This window comes from Pyrgilauda ruficollis, unplaced genomic scaffold (assembly GCF_017590135.1).
Source record: "Pyrgilauda ruficollis isolate IOZ18807 unplaced genomic scaffold, ASM1759013v1 scaffold261, whole genome shotgun sequence".
Lineage (NCBI taxonomy): Eukaryota > Metazoa > Chordata > Aves > Passeriformes > Passeridae > Pyrgilauda > Pyrgilauda ruficollis.
In genome coordinates, this window is record NW_024523945.1 from 182,904 (window position 1) to 207,003 (window position 24,100).

Sequence of the window (24,100 nt, forward strand, 5' to 3'; positions counted from 1 at the left end):
GCAATTAAACAAGTAACATTTATAAGAGACACCTTGATCCTAATATCACATACTAAAATCTGGATTCAAATAAATGTCATGGTTGAAAGTCTCCACAACTTTTCCCATCTCAGATAACTATGCAATTCAATTGTCATGATGCTTACAGGTCTCTAAAGGGGAAGAGGGAATTTGTGTTTTTTTAAGATGCTAGTACTTTTACAAAAACAAATAAACAAAAAACTTCCTCCTCTTCCTCCTCGCCCCATTCAAATCTCACCAGCCACTTAGAAGTGACAACATTTCTGAAGGTCTTGATTTTTTACATGATTTTTCATTTAGAATTTCTGGTATCTTATACCAGTAAATTCAATTAGAATTAGAGCAAACAATGATCTTTCATTCTATTTTCAATTTATTTCCCTAATGTGCAGCATGATTACAGCATGCAAAAATTTTGTTCAGATTTTCTATTCACTACATAATACAGTTTACTAAGCCTATTTTCATTATATGTATATTTATTAACAACACATATGCAATACATACATATTATGCATTCAACATATGCCTAATATTAAAAAAATCCATCCTTCATGATCAATAAAGCATGCAAAAAGTTAAACTTAAGAGGGGTTTTAATACTTTCCTCAGGTAGCTTATCTCTGTGAATCTACTGCTGTAAATAAACATCTGTGCCACTCTGTCTGGCCTTATAAGAGATGATGAAGTGTACCTGCACACCATTTCTTACAACAAACAAATACATCAATTGGTGAGAAGGAACAAGAGTCAGACATCAATCATTCTGAAATTCTTTATGTCTCTATTGTGCAGAGAAGCAACTACTCAAAGACAGTACAAAAGGGAAATCCTTATCTGAATCAAGTTCACTAACTTCAGCTGACTGTGCATTACAGTATACAACCCCAGTATCCTTGACTGCACAAAAAAAGTATACTTGAAGTGAAATCTGTATCACCCAATAGAAGTTTTTCAGAAGTCACAACAGGCTTATGGTCCTGTGTGTGAAGTCTAAGAAAATAACAGGAATAGCAGTAAAACACAGATCTAACAGACACAAAACAGAACTTGAGAAAAAATAAAAAGGGATGCATGTGGGGTGTTTTAGTATCTTCCAAAACTTCTTCTCTTACTCTGTATATCAACACCTGCATAGCTTCAGAGCTTATTAGGCCATTTAAGTTGTATTTAACACTAGAAAAGCTATGGTATGGAAGAGAGTCGATACCTTTGGGTTAAGCATGGCAAGGTCATACCTCTTTTCAGAGAGGTTTAATACCTGTTCAAAAAGAAAGAAAAAAATATTAACCATCAAGATTCTATAATTTATGTAGTAAATAGATGTATTTGAAGCATAAAAATTACCAGAAACTACAATTACATGGCTTCAGGCTTGCCTGATGTTCTACTAAACTAAATTAACATTTGACATTAGGTAGCACTAGCAAATGTATTTTAGATATTTAGTCATTTTACATTAAAATTAAAGCTAACCTTAAATGCACATTTTGGAAAAGGACAATTAAAATTCTACTAGATCTTATTTATTTCACATGGCTTTGAGTCAGGGGTATACTAAGAAATCTGGCTATCATGAAATATAATGTAGACCATAAGAATTAACAATGAGAAGTCTGGGAGGGTGGTACACTGTTAAATATTTGAATTTGCATGCCTGACAAGAACGTATTGGTCTCTCTGTCATCCCTCATTTGCAGGGATGACAGGATATACCTATTTAACTATAACTTAGACTATGAGATCTTCCAACTCTTCTGTTAACCCACTAAATAGCAAGTTCCCCTCCACTTAGTATTTAATGAGGAATAAATGAAAGGTAGACAGCAAAATGAACAAAAGAAAGCAGTGTATACAAGAATAATTGACTCTTTCATTAGAAAGTGCCTTAAATTAGTATCAATCAATAACAAAAAGCTGAAACACCATTACTCAAGAACTGAAACAATGCTAATGAGGCAGATTCTCCTTCAAAGCATGGCTATTTTACATGCTGTTATGTACAGATGGCATGAGACTTTCAATGGTTATTGGAAGTCTCATTCATTACACTGAGAGAAAGGAATGAACAGGTCATAAACATGAGAAGCAGTAAATATAAGGCAAGTCCATTACACAGTATAATACTACCCAAGAACAATTTAAGAACCCTTTTCTAAAGTGTAAGACTCTTCTAAAGTATTACCCTTTTGCATTAATCAGCACTCTCATCAGCTGTCTAAGCAAAGAAGCCAACAACAGGTTAAAGCAACTACATCACTGTATTTATCCTTCCTGAAATACCAATAGTAAAATAGGAATTAAATTAACATTGTCTTCTGTAAATGGCACAAATTTTTTTGTAATTTTCTATTAGCTTTCATAATTGGAAAAGAAAGTAACAGAGAGGTGTAGGTCTCAATACTGAATTCTTAAAATGAGTGCTAAAGCTATATTGAGAAATCAATTACCTAAAATTTTCCACAGGAAAAGAAGGGGTATTTGACAACAACTTTTTTATTCATCTTTCTTATTGTATTTATATTTAAGAACAATTAAGAATTCCTGTGTCAGGATAGAGTCCTGTTCATGATGGGTACTTGTAACTGCTGGGACAGACATCAAACTCAAAGCTGCTGTTGTACCAAGTCCCCATCAAGCTACAGTGATCACACTGATATACTCCAGGAATCCCAACAGCACAGAACAGAAACGAGAAGGTACAGGAACCAACATTTCGCATACAACAAAGCAAGACATCACAGAAGCCTTTGAAGAGAAGTATATGGTATAAATAGATGCCATTGTGTGTTGTTTTCTGCTGGGATAGAGTTAATTTTCTTCATAGCTCATATGGGGCTGTGTTTCAGATTTTTGTTGAAAATGGTATTGATAAAACAGGGATGTTTTCATTATTGTTGAGCAGTGCTTACACAGTGTCAAGCGCTTTTCTTTTTCAATAAATTTTTTTTTTTTTCAAGAGACTTCATACCACCCCACCAGTAAGTGGGCTGAGGATGCATAAGAAGCTGGGAAAGGACACAGCCAAGAGAGGTGACCTCAACAGAGTAAAGGGATTTTCTATACCATATAACATGCTCAGCATATAAACTTAAGGAAGGAGGGAGGGGTGACATTCAGAGTGGTGGTGTGTGGCTTCCCAAGTCATCATTTTGGCTTATGAAGCCTGGCTATCCTGAGGATGGTTGAACATCTGCCAGCCCACAGAAAGGAATTAATAATTCCTTGTTTTGCTTTGCTCATGTGTAAAGCTTTTGTTTAACCTGTTAAGCTCATCCTATGTACTTTCTCACTTTTAGTCTACTGATTCTTTTCCCCATTCTTGGTGAGAAAGCAAGGGAGCAGCTGTGTGGGGCTAAATTACTGGTTGGGATTTAACCATGACACAGTGGAAGATAAACTGCAACCCTTTTGGTCCCTCTTTGGCATATCCTAGGTCCACTTACTTATATCTTGGTACAAGACAGAGGAGCATTAACTTTGGTTTCTAATTTTCATCTGTTGGAAAAGTCATGTTTCTTCTGGGAACCAAAGCCTACAGGTAATATGGTTTTTTAGGACATCAAAGCAGAGAAAAATTCACTGTAAGCTATTGACAGACTTTCATCTCTCCCTAAGGGACTTTGGTCTCAGACTGTCAAAGCATAATCCTCTACTGTTAAAGAAAATTAGATACTTAGGGGTTTATTTTTCATACTTTTCATAACAGACTCAAACAGGAAACAATATGCTCACTCCTTTCACTGTAGTGAAAGGAAAACAACTAGAAAAAAATGACAAATGCTGTACTATATGTTCTGTTATCTGAGACTCTGACCCAATAGAAGAGTAGAATTGTTCCCACCAACTTCAGCAGGACTGCTGACTTGCATACCATTTTGTGGAGGTTTTGGAGTTTTTTTTCTTTGCTGATTCACATGTGCCTCTTGAGCAGGCTGAAGAGGTATTCAAAACATGAGAAACAAAAGGTAGTTTAAAAACAAGCTCTCTGAATATACAACCTGGCTGTGCTTTGTCAGGTTATTTTGCAAATTTGCAGAAACATATTTGGAGTAGATGGCATCAAGCTCTCTTTTTATCAAGACAGCTGATTACCAAAGTACCCATTAGAAAATAAATTAACAATTAGAACAGAATTAAAACAAAAAAAATAAAAAAAATCTCAACTTTGCAAGAGAAACTGACTACAATCCCTCTCAGAGGCAGAGACTACAATCCTTCTGAGACACTAAACCAGATTTACCATATATCAATTTTTTGTAATACAATTAAGTATTAAGTGAGATTAAGTGTAGTGGAGAGACTACAAGCTTACACTGCTATTGCATGGAAATGGGCAGAGAACAGGTGAACTTCAACCTATGAAACTTTACACACAGGTCACCTTCAAACTATCATGTGCCTTATAAGCTACCAGTGCCTGATGGAAGGGAAGCCAAGGACAGCAAGGCAGCATGCTGCGGACATCAGTCCACATCACAAGTTCAGTCTGGTTTAAAACACACCTGTAACCTTCTCAGTTTGTGAGAAGAAGATAAGGTGTTTAAATCATTAGTGGAATCTCTACAGTAACTAATTTCTACTGTGAATAAAGTTCATGTTCCTGAAGTCATGGATTTAATTCTAACAGTTAACACACAATACCTAAAAGACAGTACAAGAAAAAAAGTAAATAAAATATTGACCTTGTTTAAAATTCAGCCTCATAGAACAAGCTGAGACAATACATGCCATGGCAGTAGCCAGTAAGTAGCACAGGAGATTAACAGCTTTTTGTCAACATTAAAAAAAAAAAAATCTGCACATGGAGCTCACTATATATTTGTTTGATTTCCTATAGAAAATTAAATGTCATGAAAATGCACCTAAAACAAGTTAATGAGGAAGAGTTGGACAGAACACATCAACAGCAACCCTACTTTTAAATGTTGCCTTCACAAGTGAAAACATGACAGTGAGAGACCATCAGATACCCACCTGAGAACCCAGATGTAGCTCACTGCTACAAACGAAGAACACACTCCTCATTGCAGAATGTGTATCTTTTAAGAGCATGCTTTGGACAATGAAAATGGTCAGTGCAATTATTCTCCAGCATTTGACTACGCATTATCACCACACCACCACAGAGACTGCATTGCCCCAGCACAAAAAGTGTTTTCAATATCTAGCCGCTTAAAACACTACTGAAAATCCTGAACTTGCTTACAAGGCTGTAAAGATGGCCCAAAGAGTGAGATTTAGTTTATAAAGGTTTATGTGGACATAAAGTAGTCTTCCTGCATGACAAAATGTGCCACAAATGGTTGATCTTACACATACCAAGTAATTATCACCATGTTTGGATTTGAGCATTTGCGTTACTTCTTGTAGATTGTGGAGGTAAGTTTCCTCAGAAGAGCCAGCAGGGAAGGATACAGCAATAATCCGCTCTGTGATGTAGGTGAGGTCAAGTTCAGAGCCTTCCTCCATAATGTGATCAAAGTCTGCACTTCTGGGAAGAAATTAGACGTGACAGTTTAGAGAAATGCAGCCAAGAAGAAACATGGCATATTAATGAGAAGAAATTGCAACTTAAGTCTCCTACAGCCAAGCATCAGATGTTTCCAGTAACTTCATTACAATTACAACTCACTAAATGCCTACAGAGCTCGAAGTATTCAGTTCAGAACACAAATGGAGTTCTTCACCTGTATTCTTCACATCAAAACTGTAGTGAAAAAATCTCTGCAATTAATAATGTGGAAAATTAATACAAGCAATTTGACAAACACCAGCACAACAAATTTGTGAGTCAAATAGAAATGTATAGGTATTTCTGTCCGTACACATCTCTCTGTAGAATTCTGCAAATGCTTTACAAAGTGGAAGCTTGACCAGAGATCTGTAAAATACTGCAGATCTTGAAGCCTGCTCTGCGTAAAACTGAATTGAATCTAAAACCAGTCCCCAAAGTACGACAGACAGGAATGTAATTAAAATAATTTCACTGGTTAGTCTACAAATACTTCTCTTTCTTTTCCATGTGATGTCTTTTCCACAACTTTGTCCTTCTTAATAAAATACCAGAAGATCAGCTCAGTAAATATGTCTAGTTTTCTCACAAAGGCATTGTAAAAATGGAACTTGCACAGCATATCATATCTTGCAGAAGACTGAACTCCCTCACAACCACAACCACACAATAACATCACAACCACAAATAACAAAGCCTAAGCCCACCTCCACACCACATGACGCTGCTACATAAATTTGAAAGAAATACTTGCCGTGATAGTTTGTCACAACTGAAAGGTGAGTTCTTCAAAACACGGCTGGAATTCTGGAACAAAGAAAGCAGACAAATCAATCCAGAACCTTAACTTGCTGTCACTGATGTCAGTGTTTCTACCTCATTTATGATTTGAAAGACTATAACAACAAGAGAGTACAAGAGGATCATTGCCCTATGTTTTGAATGCAAACACTGATTATGGCCAAGTTTTGTTTAACTTTCTACTACCTCTTCCCACTCACTACTGCCAGAAAAGTCTTTTGTGACATTTTTAGCACTCTTCTTAGCATTAAGATTAGAGAAAACATAGCGGGCTTTGAGAAAATGTAACTTGAATTTTTGTATAAACCTGCAAAAGAAGTTTCTCTCCACTGATTTTCTTATGACAATATTGAAAGATATACTTCTGTATCAGACTCCTGAGAATTTAAATATTGAAATATGTATACTCCTGTATCAGACTACTGAGAATTTCTTTCTGAGAATGTGTAGTAGTTTACTTTTGAAGTTCCATTTGTTCAGTAATAGTAACTATGAATGAAAAAAGTGTGAAAATATACTCCCACATGAACCATAGTAGTAGAATTTGTCTCACCTAATTGTAACTGTCTTAGATTTAAGGTCCAGAGTGATTGTCACCCAAGCTCTGTATGTAACAGAGAGAAAGAGAAATCTGGAGGGGGCAGTATCCCTTCATTCCAGGACAGGTATAAAAATTAAAAAACTCTACAAAAAGAAGCTACTACTATACAAACATTAAATAAAAAGAAATAATAATATTCAATTTACATTTAGCTATTTCTATATATATTTTTAGCTTGTGTATTTTTTTTTAATTCATGTGTTTTGGATTTTTTTTTAATTTAGCACTTAGATATGGATACATTTTGATACAGAAAATCAGAAGTTCAATTTAGTATCATGCATCAGTAAATCAATAAGAGAAAGAGTAATCCCTCCTCTCCCTGCCCTGAATTCATGCTTAATATACAGACACATGCACATAAAAGCTTATTTGTTAAGAGTTACAGCTGAAAGAATGATAAACCCTATCTATTTTGACTCCACACAAGTATTCCCAAACCAAATAAACTGTGTTTGAATAGAAGACACCTTAAACCTTTCCATAAAATGATACTGTGTATCAAAATCTGGGAAGAGCTAGGACACATATAAGCAAAAAAGTGGCACATTTTCTTTCAGAATTTCTCAAAGTGAACTGTTCTGGCAAATTTTAAACCACAACTGATGGCATAAGGTGCATCTCATGTAAGTGTTTGGTCCCAGTTTCACTAGTTTCTGCCTTTACTTAGACAACAGAAGAGGAGGAAACTTCATGGTCTTTTTACCCAATCCCTACTCTGAATTTTAAAGGCTTTAGATTATATACCATGGGTGCCAAAACAAGTAAATAACTATAACTGAAATTCAAGACATAGCTTTTGGTGCATTTTGTTTTGGTTTTGTAAATAGAAAGCAATATGAAGCAGGACTCTACACTTCCTTGGTTTCTGTTGGTGACAAATGTATCCATTGCTTAAGAAGTACTTCTTTGATTTACTAAAAATTTGATGACTAAACTGACATGTATTGTAAAAGCAGGCGAGTCCTCGATGAAGGGAAGAATGATGAGCAGGACTCCATGATATCAGAAGGCTAATTAATTACTTTATTATACTATATTATTCTATACTATATTACACTACATCTAAACTGAAGCTGAACAAGAACTCAACAAAATCTCATGACTGTCCCCTGACCAACCATCAGGACACAGCTCGCAGAGACTGGTCAAGAAAACAAAACACTCACACCAGAATCCAATTACCAAATTCCTTCAGGTAAACAATCTTCCATAATGCATTCCATTTGAGCATAAACACATGAGCAGTAAATGAGATAAGAATTGTTTTGATTGTTCTCTTCTCTGCTTCTCTCAGGTTCAGAGAATGTGAATCCCACAGTCATGTATCCTGAATAATCAGACACTTAAAACAGCTTCCTCTGGTAAGAAAGTTAGTGATAAAATCATTCTCTATTTCACACTGTTGTGCCAGATAAACTAGAATAAATTCTAGTAGCATGCATCCTAGTGTATAAGCATATGAACAATAACAGAATGCAAACCACTAGCAAAAAAAAAAAACCCATTAGTGAGATATATATTTACTGTATGCATACTGTGTCACCAAACCATCAGAATACAAGTTTCCCCAAAAGAAAGGATTCAGCAGCACAGGGCAGACCATCCTTAAAGGCAAATCATCTCCATTCAAGTGAAAACAAACAAACACTGTTTTCTGCTTGCTATACACTGGAGGAATAATGGCAAAAAAATTTTACTAACCTTCCAAGAGAGCAAATGCCATCTGGCATATCCCAGAATGGACTATTACACAGAAAATCTCACAAAACTAGGTATGACTTTCATTTCCTGACAACTAACAGCAGTAGAGAAGATGCAGGGCAATGAAAAACAATGGTTCCATATGGAGTGTTTTAATCACACCTGGCTAAAAATTTAGAGTTGCAACTACAATAGATTCAGTGAAACTAGTGCTTGATATGTTATGAGTAGGACAGACCATCCTGAGACTATTCTTCTGTTAATTTCTCCCCGTGATTCTTGTTCCCCTACTTCCCTGGAAATGCCGGGCAATGATGCCATAACCTGTACATCTGACAGTATAACCAGTCATATAAGACAGTTTTCAATAAAGTAAACACTTTCTATTCACCTATTTATTCAGTCTTAAGCAATTTTGATATTCCAAACAATAACACATAGAAGTTGTCTCTACGTAAGCAAGTGCAAGGAGCCATTTGGTCAAATTTATCTGCATTTGTATGAAAGCCAGCAAGCAGAGGCAATAGGTTCTCAACAAACAACCTTTTCTCTCCAGTCACAGATGTGAATTTATAAACAAATTCATTGCATCTAAGGTACTGTGTCATTGCCCTTTTCCAGTAAAAACTCAAGCCATACAACTCTCCCCTTTGACATACTCTGTATTCCTTCTTTTACCACCATTGCCTCCTGCATCTAGTACTGGACTCATCACAGAGCTTGTGATGCCAACTTTCTCAAAAATTAAGTCCTCAGACAAAACCACCTGTATTGGTTTTGCACAGCCTGGTTTTTGTTAGCAGGGGAGCCACAAAGATGGCTCCTGTGAGAAGCTGCTGGAAAAGTCACAGGTTTTGCTCCTAGTCAGAAAAGAGCAGGAAGTGAGAACATGTGAAGGTAAAAAACATGGCAACACCAAGGTCAATGGAGAAAGAGGGAGAAGATATGCTCCAGGCGCTGCAGCCAAGATTCCTCTGCAGGCCATGGTGAAGCAGGTTGTCCCCGTGCAGTCCATGGGCGCTGTAGAGATCCACCCATAGTCCATGGGGGAGGCATCCACGTCAGAGCACGTGCCTGTCCTCCAGGCATGTGGATGCCTGGAGGAGACTGTGATCCAGTGGAACACCCAGTGGAGAGAGAGGGTCCCTGCTTCCAGGCTAGAGCAGCCTGTCCTTGGAGGACTGCACCCTGTGGGAAGAGAGACCCATGCCATAGCACTTTTGGAAGGACTGTCTGCTCGTTGGAGGGACTCATGTTGCAGCAAGTGCAGAAGGCTGCTGCTCGTGAGAGTGGACCCACACCAGAGAAGTTCACGAAAACTGTCTCCCATGGGAGGGAGCCCACAGTCTCATAGGGGAAGAACTCTCGCAGAGCAGCGGGAGAAAATCTCGGTTATGAACTGACCAAAATCTCCATGCCCTGTCTCCCTGCACTGTCAGTGGGAAGAAGGGAGGGGTTGGGGGGAAATAGTGTTTTAAGGGCTTATTTTACTTCTCATTATCTTCCTCTGATTCTGTTAGTAATAAATTTCACTTTGCAACCTTAAGTTGAGCCTGTATTGCCCTTGAAGTGTTTTCTCCTGGTCCTTAACTCATCTTGTGAAGCCTTCATCAACTTTTAAACTTGTGAAGCCTTCATCAACTTTTTTTCCTTCTCCTCTGCCCACCTGTGGCAAGGGAAGGTGAGCAAGTGACTCTCATGGGTGCCTGGCCATTGTCAAACCATGACACCAGCCCAGAGTCACCTAAAGCCAAGACATGATACAGAAGCTAAGAAACAGTCCCATATTTGATTCTGAATCATTTTCACCAGCTCACAACAGTCAGTAGATATAAGTTTCCCAGTACAGCCTGGTGTCAATGCAAGTGTAGGAAGTGAGCCAAGCAGTCCAATTAAACTACAGCACAGATCGAGCAAAGCGGACTTTTGAGATCAGCCCTGTTTATTCATGTTCTTCCGACACCAAAGAGGGTGAATTTCTTCATGGATTTCCTGGCTTGCCTCAAATAGCAAGCTTGTGCTTGTCCCACACAGCAGACATCTCATACCTCTATAATCTTAATTTGAGCCACTTCACAGCTTCAGAGCAAAAACACCACAAAGGTCATGTATAGGCCATCTCACAGCATGTGGCACAGAGATGGCATTGAGACAACTTTTCCACAAGTCCAGAAACAGAAGGAATAAGAAATAACCTTTCTGCTAAATCTGCATTCCCTGTCCTATGCTGAAAGGCTGTCTCTCAAAGAAATTAAGACAATCAAGTAAAAAATAATGCCTGCAAAAAAAAAAAAAAAAAAAAAAAAAAAAAAAAAAAAAAAAAAAAAAGAGGAGGGGGGGGGGTATTTGTAAGAAGTCATTATCTCAGCTAGACAATCATTTTCAGCTTTTCCAAGAACAGAATAAGGAAACTTGGGTTACAGCCAGTACACTTACATACCTCATTAGTCTTGCACAGCTCATAGGCTAAAGTCCTCTGTAATAGAGCTTCTGACACCAGAAAGATTATGAAAAGGACAAAGGATGAAGATGTGGGAAATAGTAAAGGTAAGTGGATTTCTAGAAAGCTGTAAAAGCAGGCCTTAGAAACAGAAAGAACACACAAAAAGAACACATTTTTTTAACACAGTGGTTTAGTCTTCAGGCAACTTTAAGAAGGAACAAAAGCAGACTTTGTGAGTTGAAATATATGGGAAAATGTTTTGCCAAAAAATAGCTCTTAAAAGGTATAGAGCAAAATCGAGTGTTACACTGGTGCTGGCTAACTTTACTTGATCCTTGCAGTACAGATTTGCCTGTAGAACAACCAAAAGGAAATGTCTGGATCATCTTACCCAAGACAGCAGGCTCAGACACTATATGCCTGTTCAATTCGAAACCAGAAAAGCCTTTTTCAACCTGCCTAGTCAGTGTGCTAGTAAAAGATTAGCCATACCTACCTATTACGATCCCTTGTCCAAAAAACAATAGTAAGCCAAGTAAAGTTGCTGATAGGAGCAATCCTGTAGTTAATTGGGACATTTAGACTAAAGAACTTCCTAAAGCACCTTCTGAACCCCAGCAATTGGAGATTCTTAGTTCCTTAACAATAGATTTCTGACTTACATTTTTAGACAGCAATTGGCGAGACAATGATCCTCTGAAATACAATGTCACTCCCAATTACCCTTATTAGGAATGTAATTAGTAATTCGTGGAAATAAACGCTGTATAAATGCTTACAGAAACTCAAGTTTTTGGTGTAATTACTCAGATAGTTGGGGTGGACTTTCCAGGGTTGAACAATATCCAAGACAATTACCAAAAGCATATTAGTTCATTTGTGGAGATAGGACTTAGCAAAGCACTCCATCACGCCTCGAAGGTAGTCCATGCAGTATTAGACAACTTACTGTGCTAGCACCTAGTATTAAAACAGTCATTAAGAAAAAACATAAAGGAAAAAGATTCACCCAACAATATGAAAAAATTGTAACAGTGGTTTTAGGCCCTAGAAAGCTGCGAAAAGTTTTAGCAAGTTTGCTTCTATCCCAACTTATTTCTGACATGGCGTTGAAACAGTTAGATCGAGTTAGATGTTGGATGAGTAAACAAACCAATGCCACTTTTGCAATTAGTGAAATGCTAACAGACATCAGCAGTGTTAGACATACTACCCTTCAATATAGAGCAGCAATTTATTTTCTTTTACTGGCACATAGACGTGGTTGTGAGGAATTTGAAGGATTGTGTTACATGAATCTGTCTGACCATTTTGAATTCATTCACAAAAGCATACAAAGGCTGAAAGATCTAACAGCTCGACTCAAAGACAGTAGATCATAGATGATTTGATCAAAAGATAGAGCTTTGCACCTTAGTTAAAGAAACTTTGTAAAATATGTTTATGTGTTAGTAGTTTTAGTGGTGATACTAGTAGTAGTACCTTATATACTTCAGTGTGTGCAACAAATGATAGACAAAACTATCAAAGTTTTTATCATTCAAGAGAAAGATATATGAAATAGAATCACAGAAAGTTCTCAAGATCTTATAAAGATAGTAGATGCACGTATAGACATAAATGAATGCTTTAAATTAAGACCTTAGAACGAACAAGACTTATTAGAACAATAAATAGTAACTGCTACGAGATTTTACTTATATTCTTTGAATAGACCAGAATTTTACAGCATTAATATTGCTGTAGTGTAAAATAGCAACACTTAAAACAAGCAAGAGAAGTTCCTCAAACAAGGAAAAAGAAATATGTATTATAATAGAGCTATGTAATACAAGGTAGTTAATAAACTACAAAGTTAAGGAAGTTTCTTTGTAGTTGTACCGAGAGAGGGAAATGTGGAAAATAGTAAAGATAAGAGGATTTCCAGAAAGCTGTAAAAGCAGGCCTCAGAAGCAGAACAGAAAATTTAAGAGCTAGCTGCAGCTACAAAGTCTGAAAGTAGAAAAAATTACAATGGTATGGGGCAAGCAAGGACATGGAACAATAACTTGATGTTTAGGCTTGGCTAAGATAGACCTTAAGACTGCAGGAAAATATGCTTACCAAGATAATAGAATGTTTTAAGCTTTATTATTGTGTATTGTTAATAGAAAGCATACAAACAAGCATCATGTGAAGCAGGTGTACATGTGCTTTTAGTGATTGGCTAGAACAATTGTCTGTAAGCTTTAGCAATATGCTATTGGCTAGAAAGTATTTAAATGCTCTCTAACAGAAGAATCTTTGGCTACTGCTGGCAGTATGTGAGCTGTTGCCATCTTCCTATTGTCTTAACCATGTAATGAGGCTGATGCTGCAATAAAGCTCAAGGAACGTATCCCAGCAGTCCCATCCTGTTTGTGAAAAATCCCAACACAGAAGGGAGTGCAGTTTTGCCCCAGACAATTTGCATTTCTGCAGTACACTGAGTTACTATACAGCTCTGGAAAAGTAAGTAAATAAAAAACCTTATATGTTACCTACTAGTTTCCAATATCAAAGTAAAACTAGACATGTGGGCCACACATGGGCTTAGAATTCTACGTGAGATTAGGACTTGCCCCTTTTGAGACTAGAATCAAAGACAGGCTAAGGAAGCCAAATGAAAAATCAAGCGGTTGCCTTTCCTAAGACCCAGTTGCTGGCACTGAACTACAATACAATAGTATTAGTAGAATGATATAGTATTTGCTTAAAAATTATCTCATTAGAATATAAAAATCCTGGTTTCAAGGACTGGGTTGCTCTAAACAGCTGAGTCACCTGTACATCAACCCTACAGATGTTCCTTTGAGGCACTACTGCAAACTCAGAGCTACAAGATCTGGCATGCATTCACAAAGCGCATCTGTTTCTCTCCTGTGATCCCTCTTGAATGAAAGCATTAACAGGCATAAGGATCGATGAGTAGAAACTACAGTTATCTGAAATATCAATCAATGTCAAATCTGCGACTTAAAGGTATCAGACATTTTGAAAGAATGACATGTATCTACTTCAGATATAAGTATTTTATTTGTGCCTATTTTTAATGGTGCTATAAGCAACAGAGGTTTTTTAGCTAATCTGCATAAAATTACATTGGTTTATACATATTTTAATCATTTTATGAAACTTTTTATCAGTGTGATTGTTCACCATTCAAACAGCATAAATAAAAATACAAAGAGAGAGACTCATCAGCAAGATATCTGAATGCATTTGAACCGGATCTGTGATGTCTTTTCATTCCTCAAGCCATGGACAGGAATCAGAAGAAAGTCTCCAACCTATTCCATGGCACAGTGTAATAGTTCTATACACTTCAGCATATTGCAGAAAAAGACAGTACAATGAACTACACTTGGACATCATTGGACTGCTCACCATAATAATTCCAACTAACACAGTGAAACATGTTTGGGTGTTTTGAATGAGAACCAGAATTTGCATCATCTTTTGGCTTCTGGCTTCAGAATGATTCCAAGTGCAAAAAATATTCATGCTTTGTAAATAAAAATATCTCTATGCTATTGTGTATCAATTCCTGTAGTAAATATTAAATATTAATTTAAAATATTGTTTTAGTTGACTCCACAGAAGAGATTTATTTCTGCTGCAAGCAGCTATTTGTTCGAGAGCAAATTTAGTTTTGTTTTGTATACTGTGGTCCATAAAAATCCTGATCTGTTCCCCTGTGTAGTGTAACAGCAGGAATCCAGAGAGATGTGACCCCTGCAAATGGCAGTGTCCACAGAAATTATAAATCACAGCTAGCTTTCTCTCTCTCTCTTAGTAGCTGGCAAAGCTGCTCCCATGATTCTTTCCTACAACATTTCAGCCAAAACTGCCAGGCTCCCCAAACAAGTTCATTGTAGGGCTTTGTAGTCCACCTCAATTTTTAAAAAGTGTGTTGGGCCCTTGGATATAGAGTCCTACCTACCAATCTGCCAGGGCAAGAAGGAACTAATCAGTTCTTCCAACTTACACAGATTCAAGAAAATAGCCCTGCTCATGGCCTGAAAGTTCCTTGTATGGTTGGGCTGTCTATCCATGGTTGGTCTCTTTTCGTAACAGAGAGAAGGCACATAGCACATTTCTGCTACTAAGAACTCTTTAGAATAAAATACTGAATGCATGTAAAGATACTACTCATGTGAGAATAAGGTATAATTGTGTCCTAGTGTAAAATTTTACAGGTGTGCATGCTCACATTTAGAAAATCATATTTATTGAAGCCTTAGTTCTACAATATCTCAAGAATAGGAGTTCACACGAAGCTTTGTGAGGTTAGCTCCTAGCCCTAATCGTTACTATTGTCTTTTGCACACCTGCCTGGGTGAATCAGAGTCGTGTCAACACTCAGATGACTGTGTTCCTCTATAAATCTATGAGGGAAATTATTATATCCATATGTAAGTATTAGTAATTTAAGTATTAGGAAAGGAGTTTGCCTCAACTGACTAAAATAATGTATGTTCTCCAGCTCCAGTTGTAACAGAGTTTCATAATTATGCTGGAGCTTTGAAACAGCATCCTGAATGAGTACTATTCACAGGCAATATAATTAAGCACAACAGATACAGCAGAGTGTAAAGGTTTCTGCATTAATTCACACCTACCACATTGTGAGGCTCTGTATGGCATGACCAAGTAGCACGTAACACAAAGTTTTTGTATGTATGTGCTTTATTTCCTCTAAAGAGATAGTTATGTGCAGAGTAGTAAAAAAAAAAAAAAAAGAGGTGGCAGCAGAGGGAAAGACTTCAGAGTGGATCTACAGAGTTATTCTCAGACTTAGTTAAGATGAAAGTGATCAAAACTGAAGAAAAACTTTCACCACAAATTTAGAGCACCTGTTAACTAGCAGAAGATTATGTGCACACAATTCTTGAATAGAACATGACAGAATCACTTCTGCTAGCCTTTAGCTGAAACAAGAAGTTAGATTTATTTGTTTTAAATATGTTAATATTATGAATAACATTCCATGAGGAAGGCCTTTAAATGAAAGCAAATGCACCTTTGATTTCCCAAGTAAGAATGTGCTATCCATGCCTCACAGCTACCCTAAACACTAGAAAAAAGCTAACAAAATTTTGAATTCTAGGTAGCATCACAACCAAGGCAAAACTGTCTTGGCTGATGTTCACACAGCTTTCCTATAAAGCAGTAAGGGCTGACTCTAGAAATATTCCAATAGCAGACACATTGCCAGAAAAAAGCAAGAGAGTTTTTCTTTCCTGGAGCAGATGCCATGAAATAATATGCAAAGGAGAGAGAGAAAGAAGAAGCAATCCCAGAGACAAGAATCAGTTAAAGCAGTTTCTTCCAGTTTAGTCAACTAAAAAAAAAAAAAGGAAAACAAGTAGGGTACAAAGTCAGAAGGAAGAGAACAGAAAGATGCACCTCCCATTAGCACCACACAGATGGGATGTGTGCTGCAGTCACAGAACGAGACTTGCAGAAGCCTCATCCAAGCCTCATCTCATGGCTGCATCCAGCCCCACTGTCCAGGGACAGCATTCTGTGAATCGCCCAGTCTTGTAGCTTTACATCTCCTCTCTTTTCCAAATAGACATCTGTGTTTCAGATTGGACCTTTCTTCTGCATGCCAATCCATGTCAACCTTTGCTCCTGGAATACACTGGTCCACAGAAATTAAGTGCTGACAATTTCAGGAGGCTCAATAATGGTCAAGTAATAACCAATGCAAAACAAATAAGACAAAAGGCACAGCTGAAAAAACATTGCTTGCTATTAAAGCTGCATTCAAAATGGCTGTGCACAAAGTATTACATGTAAAGAAAAAAAAAAGCCAAGAAATGTATGACCTTTGCTTGTGTAACAACCAGTAGAAAGAGGAAACCCTCTGAAGGATTAAGATGTAATACAAAGACGTTAAAAACTTCCAACTAGCAACTAGATCAGAGAGTGATCTCACTATTTTGCTTCACTATAAGCAGCTGTCAAAACCAATTATTCATATGCAAATAACTAAGATTAACTAAGATGAAAATCTTTTCTGATTTTTTAATTTTAGTGTATTTGTCCAGTTAAGGAGGAGAACAGTGAACTGAAAGGTGAAACAATCATGTCACTAGACATTTTAGCTGGTCTCAATATCAAATATATTCCAGCAATTAGAAATAATTCTAATTTTACTGAAACAGAGTAGATAACAGCACAGATCCAACACAGAGATACCCTTGGTTGTAGCAAAACATTTATTGTCAGCCAAAGGAAATGAACTATACTGCTAATGCATCTTTGAACATTTCCTGTCTACATAGGTAGTCTCTTCACACCCTGCACAGAGTGGCACGGCAGAAGCCAGCAGCATAGAACCATGGACAGCATCACAAAATAAATGCAATGCACACAGGACTAATACTGTGAAACAGATCCTCATTTATTGCAATAGAGAGCTGGTCTGAAATTGAACAATAAATCAGCCAAGACCATATGCTGAGTCCTTGCAAGTCCTTCCTTCTGCCTCTTTTTAAATTTTAGCCTCATTTTCACAGTGGCGAATCAAACACCTGCATCACAGTCGCCTACTAGCAGATAGTTAACTATAGGCATCTCCCATAATTTATTTAGAAATCTACAAGATTTGACATCTCTGTTAAAAGGTAACTCCAAAGGATTTTTAAAAGTTTTCTTTTTGTCTTATTTCTTTTTGTCTTATTTATTTTACAGAAATTGTGCTAAAAGTATACTTCTAAGTGCTGTTAGTATTAAAATGGGCTGTACTTCCTATTTGCAGAAATTTCTACATCAATTAGACAACTGGGCTCTATTGTACTTCAATAAATGTCATTAATACTACTTTCACCAGGAGCACTACCGCCATAGTAATAAAGGGTTGGGAAGTGGCACCTAATTTGTTTTTTAAATAACATGGCATACCAACTGGAACTAATATAAGCTAACAGATCAATTTCATATTGAATACAATACAATAATTAATATTATCCTTGCTGAAAAAAAAAATCTCTTGACTTTCTGAATGCCTCTGTATACAACTCAGTCTATGAAGACTATAATATTTCCCTTTATTTCTCCCCTGCTTGATTTAAAAACAAGGAATGCAGAGTTCATTGCATTATTTCTGAAAAAAACTCAGTGGTGGAAAAAACACTAATGGTCCTAATCAGAAGCTAATTTCACAGCACAGAAACCAAAGTGAGTACTTCGAAAATGGCTAGCAACAAATGCTTTATGAAGATGTGATACAAATAAGCAGCCACAAGCAGGAAAATAAATCAGGCCAAGTAAAAGAAAAAAATAGTAAATAAACCAGAATTACTTACACTTCTGGTTACATGATTTTTAACCATCTCAGAATTATTAGTCTGCAAAGGGAGAAAAGTTAATACAAACTACTTTAATTCTCCACATAGCTTAAGTACATTCTAAGAAATACCCTCCTAATGGCATATATATATATATACACAAAAAAAAATCATTCAGAAGTACATATTCATTCTACAGTACTAATAAGCTAACTACCTTTCAAACAGATATGGAAAATTAATTAGCTTTGCATTATCGTCCTGCATATTTAGGTCTCTATGACAGAACTCAGCAACTGAGAGTGTTTATTCCAAGGTACAAGATCTAGGGAGATGTACATTGCTAACCACTTATTCCCTTTTGCATTTTTACCCAATCTCTCATTTCATGCTTTTTCATGAAAGCATGAACAGAGATTTGAGTGAACATGAATGAAGTGAACTGCTGAGAATTTTGTATAAGTACTGGACAAAAATATTTCCCAAGGCTTAAAAACATGCTAAATTATATCAATGGAGGTTTAAAACAAACCTTTTAAAAAGAAAGAGCCAATACATTACTACAAAAAGTCTAATATTAGCAGTGGTACAACTAAAAATTGGTCTCTAAATCCTGCTGTGGGAAAGATGTTTTGAACTAGAGAGGCAGTTTCATAACTGTCAACTTTTTCTGCTCACTGAAGTTACAAATGTCAGCTGGAAAGAGCTATAGGTTTTCAGTGTGTATAAAGTACAATACCTTCAAAACCTAGTTAAATGAACCACACACAGTTTACCAGGGCATACATCCCACATCAACCATAATGCTTACAATGTGAGACTGACTCACAATTAATCCATGAGAATAGGCTTTGCGTTTGTTTGATTTTATTACTTAAAAGCTTGACTTACCTTATCAGCCATGAAATATCCACAGTGTTGAAAGTACAAATCTGTCATTCAGAAGAACTAACACACAGACTGATCAGTGCTGTTAATTCAACCCATGAACCCCATTGTTTGAAACATCCAGCAGATTTTCAGCAGATCAAAGGTGATATATAGGACAAACAACTGTATAACTATAGTTACTACTATTTCAGTCTTAGCACAAAGAGACTTCATCAGGTGCATGAGCACAGCACTTGGGAAAACACACTGCCCACTTTGGCCCTTCACCAGAAAGTTCATACATAAGCTGAACTCAGCACCCACACTTCCACAACAAGCCTATTTGTGTAATTGCATATAGAGACATAAATGAGGCTTACACCTAATGTGTGGCAGTTAAAAGGGGTTTATGTCCATGTATTTCTCAGTCTGGCATTGGATTGGTGTAGTCTGCAAGTTTTCTGGGATAGCTGTAAGGTTGAATCTGGAATAAGAAGTAAGAAGCCCTTCTTCACTTTCTTTTTTAATGTTTTGAATTTGCTCTCCAGTTTGTCAAGCTTCTACTGAAATGTCTCATATTCTCTCACACTAGATGCAATAGCTCTCTCCACTTTAGTACTGAGAGGAAACACAGAGTGCTGAAAGCACAGGGCTTGACATAACTATCTCAGCTTGTAGGATCACACTGTTTCTTTTTTCTTCTGACTTAAGGGCAAGACTGCTGAAATGAGTTGTGCTGAAAGAACCATCTCAAGTAAACAGAAGTGTTTGCATACACAAGCAGTGTCTGTATGTATGCATGTATGTAACAAGGGATTACACTCAAGCCTTATACGCTCCCTTCACAGCTTTAAAATTGTTGCCCCAAGCCAAATATTGCTATTCCTGCTGCCTATTCATCAGCTCTAGGACTAAAATTACAAACAAACTCCTTGACAGGCTAACTTCTGTAGTACATTTGCTCGAGATGTGGACAATCCAGCTTCAAGTCTCTGACTGAACACATATGAATAGGGGCTTTGAAAGTAATTCTAATATCCAAGGTAAACATCTTAACCAAGACTATCAGCCCTGTTGAGATTGAAGACTTAAACTTCAAATTCCTAAAGTTTTAGTGAAGGCTTGACATTTCCTTTGAAACTTCAACATTATTTACTACACCAGCATGGGGTGACCATTCTAACCACTCTAAGAGATAGCTGTGCCAATGATAAATCTTTCTGGTTTTAAGTCCTAAAAAAAAAAAAAACCAAAAAAAAAAAAAAAAAAAAAAAAAAAAAAAAAGGAAGGGATCACACATAAATCTATGTGACATCAAAGTGAAAAAACGTAAAGAAAAAAAATTCATTAAAAAAATAAGAAGAACAGCCAAATTTTACAATCTCTGTAACATGACTGTGAAAATCCTCCCTTCCCTCCTTCCCTATTCATCTCATGGCTGCTGTTTCCAGTTTCTGACTTCTCTTCTATTTGGAAGACATACTGACACAGGCAAAAGGTCTGATATCTCACATGGAAAACATCACCAAATATTGAAATATCTCACCACATCATTTTTGGGGTGTTTTTTCCTAACACTAAGCGTAAAAGGAGGTTTTCATGGGGAAACTGTGATGTGTATTAAGAGAATTATTTTCCAGATGTAAAACTAGAAATCAGAGACAACAGAAGATTTGATACCTATCACATTTCATTAGCCCCACATATAGTCATTATACTTAAATTCAATATAAGATATTGAACACCATGATAACAGTATACTCAGTATATTATGGCTAACCTGCATAACACATATGTATGCTTATGACTTTACTGACATCATGGAAACATACTGGGACAACTCCTATGACTGGAGTTTTGGAATGGAAGGGTATAAGCTCTTTAGGAAGGACAGGCAGGGATGATGAGGAGGTGGTGTTGTCCTCTCTGTGAATGAGCATGGAGTTCTACCTCATGATGGATGAGGAGCTGATTTGAAAGTTTACAGGTCAGGATGAAAGGGGTGGAGGCAGGAACAGATGACATTATAGTGCAGGCCTTCTTACAGGCCACTTGACCAGGAAGACCAAGCTGATGAGGCCTTCTACAGTAAAACAGAATGGCCTCAAAGGTAACAAGCCCTAGACCTCATGGGGAACTTCAAACAACCCAGTATCTGTTGGAAGGATGACACAGCAGGACACAGGCAATCCAGCAGGCTCCTGGAACACATTGATCCCTTCCTTCTTCAAGTGACAGATGGGTAAACAAGAAGAAGAGCTATACTGGATTTTGTTTTCACCAAGAAGGAGGGAGTGGTGGAGAATATGAAGCTCAAAGAAATCCTGGGCTGCAGTGAAGACAAAGCAGTGAAATGCTAGATCCTTGGGGTAGTGAGGAGCATGCATATCAAGTGCACTACCCTGGAATTAAGGAGAGCAGACTTGGCCCTCTTCAGGGATCTCCTTGGTAGAATGCCGTGGGCTTAAAGCCCTGGAGGGAAAAGGGGCTCAAGAAAACCAGATGACATTCAAGGATTGTCTCCTCCTGGTTCAAGAGCTATGCATCCCTACCAAGAAGAAATTTGGCATAAATTTCAAGAGGCCTGCATGGGTGAACAAGTTGCATTTGGACAAACTCAAACACAAAAACGTACGCTCTAAAAGGTGAAGGTAGAGACTAAGAAAAACAGAAAAATTGGCTGAGCAGCCAGGGAACTCACACGATTAAATCTGGCCAAGGGCATTAAAGGTAGGTTTCCATAGGTATACTGGTGATGAAAGAAAGACTAGGGAAAATGTGGGTTTTCTCAAGAAACATATGAGATTTGGTTACCCAGGACATGGAAAAGGCTGAGGTACTCAATGAAGGTAAAGGCAGAGATTGGAAGAATTAAGAACTGTCTGCTGTAGGAGATTACAAGGTCCAAAGTCACTTAAGGAACCTGAAGGAGCACAGGTCCATGAGACATGATGAGAAACATCCATGGGTCCTGAGGGAACTGGAAGTGGCTAAGTTACTATCCATCACATTTGAGAAGTTGTAGTGTTCCACTGAAGCTCCAACTGACTGGAAGAAAATTAAACATAACCCCCATTTTTATAAAGGGAAATAAGGAACTACAAACTAGTAAGTCTCACCTCAGTGCCTGGCAAGATTGTGGAGCAGATCCTCCTGGAAACTAAGCTAAGGCACATGGGAAATAAGGTGATTGGTGATGGCCAACATGGCTTCACTAATGGCAAATCTCACCTGACAAATTTGGTGGCCTTCTATGACAGCATTACAACAACTGGCAGATGAAGGAAGAATGACTGACAGCATCTACGGGTCCTGTGCATTGCATTTGACATTGTCCCACACAACACCCTTGTCTTTAAATTGGAGAGACATAGATTTCACAGATGGACCACTTGGAGGATGAAGAACTAGCTGAATAATCACAGTGTTGCAGTTCAATGGCTTAATGTCCAGGTGGAGACCAGTGGTATTCCTTGGGTGGCTACTGAGACTGGTAGTATAACATCTTTTCAGTGACACGGAGAGTGGGATCAGTGCACCCTCAGCAAGTTTGGCAACACTAAGTTGTGTGATGTGCAAGCTGGAGGGAAAAAATGCCATGCACAGGGACCTAGAAAAGGCTTGAAAGGTGGGCCTGTGTGAACTTCATGAAGTTCAACAAAGTCCAATCCAAAGTCCTGTGCCTCAGTTGGGACAATCCCAAGCATAAGTACAGTCTGGGCCAAGAATGGATCAAGAGCAACCCAGGGAAGAAACACTTGGGGATATTGGTGAAGCTTGATACATCTCAACAACGTGTGCTTCCAGTTGAGAAAGCCAACCATATCCTAGCCTGCCTCAAAAGCAGCATGGTCAGCAGGTCAAGGCAGATTGCCCCTCTGCTCCTGCGAGAACCCACCTGGAGGGCTGCATCCAGCTCTGGGGGCCCCAATACAAGAAAGATGTGGACCTGCTGGAGCAGGATACAGAGGAGGGCTATGAAGATGATCACTTCTCCTATGAAAACAGTGTAAGAGCGATGGGGTTGTTTAGCCTGCAGAAGAAAGGACTCCAGAGAGACCTTAATGCAGCCTTCCAGTACCTAAAGGGAGCCTACAAGGAAAGTGGAGTGGGACTTTTAACAAGTGTATGCAGTGATAGTACATCGGGAAATGGCTTTAACTGAAGGAGGGTAGTTTCAGATTAGATATTAGGAAGAAATTTTTTACTGTGAGGGTAGTGAGGCACTGGAACAGGTTGCCCAGAGAAGCTGTGGATACCCATCCCTGGAAGACGTCAGTGCCAGACTGGATGAGGCTCTGAGCAATCTGGTCTAGTGCAAGGTGTCCATGCCCATTGCAGGAGAGTTGAAATTAGACAATCTTTTATGGTCCCTTCCAACCACACCATTCTGTGATTGTATGGTTCTACCTCTGCACCTCTCCAATCACAGCATTTCAATATCAAACAGGACAAAGCATCCTTGTCACCCCCCAATAAAGACAGTTCAAAGGAAATTGGATTGACATGGTTAGAAATAAAAACCACTTTTCTGTGGAATGAGTAAAATCATTCCAAAACCAATCCCACCTCTCTCTCTTACCATTATTGAAGAAAACCATCACAGATTTTTGACAATGACTCCCTAAAAACAGCCTCTCTGAAGGAAAAATGAAGTCATTATAGCAAAAGATAAAATGACACCACTTATAGTTTCTTCACCTTTGTTAACTGTTGTGGTGTGTTTTATACGCTTTAGCACTGTTAAGTCGTAAATTGGTTTGTTCCATTTACCCCTTTGTTTGTAGTGGTTCTGCCCTGGTTCTCTCTCTCCTTGCTCGCCCTGTCAG

The 24,100-nt window shown here is 37.8% G+C and overlaps 1 protein-coding gene across 1 annotated transcript in view; it reads right to left on the bottom strand.

Moving 5' to 3' along the window:
• Window positions 1–24,100, bottom strand: part of TNS3 (tensin 3) — a 174,866-nt gene that overhangs the window by 109,854 nt on the left and 40,912 nt on the right. The window contains exons 8-10 of the mRNA XM_041471326.1: window positions 6,291–6,343; window positions 5,344–5,515; window positions 1,232–1,282 (exon numbers count right to left, since the gene is read on the bottom strand). Coding sequence (XP_041327260.1) covers window positions 1,232–1,282; window positions 5,344–5,515; window positions 6,291–6,343 — 276 coding nt within the window. The remainder of the gene's footprint in view (window positions 1–1,231; window positions 1,283–5,343; window positions 5,516–6,290; window positions 6,344–24,100) is intronic.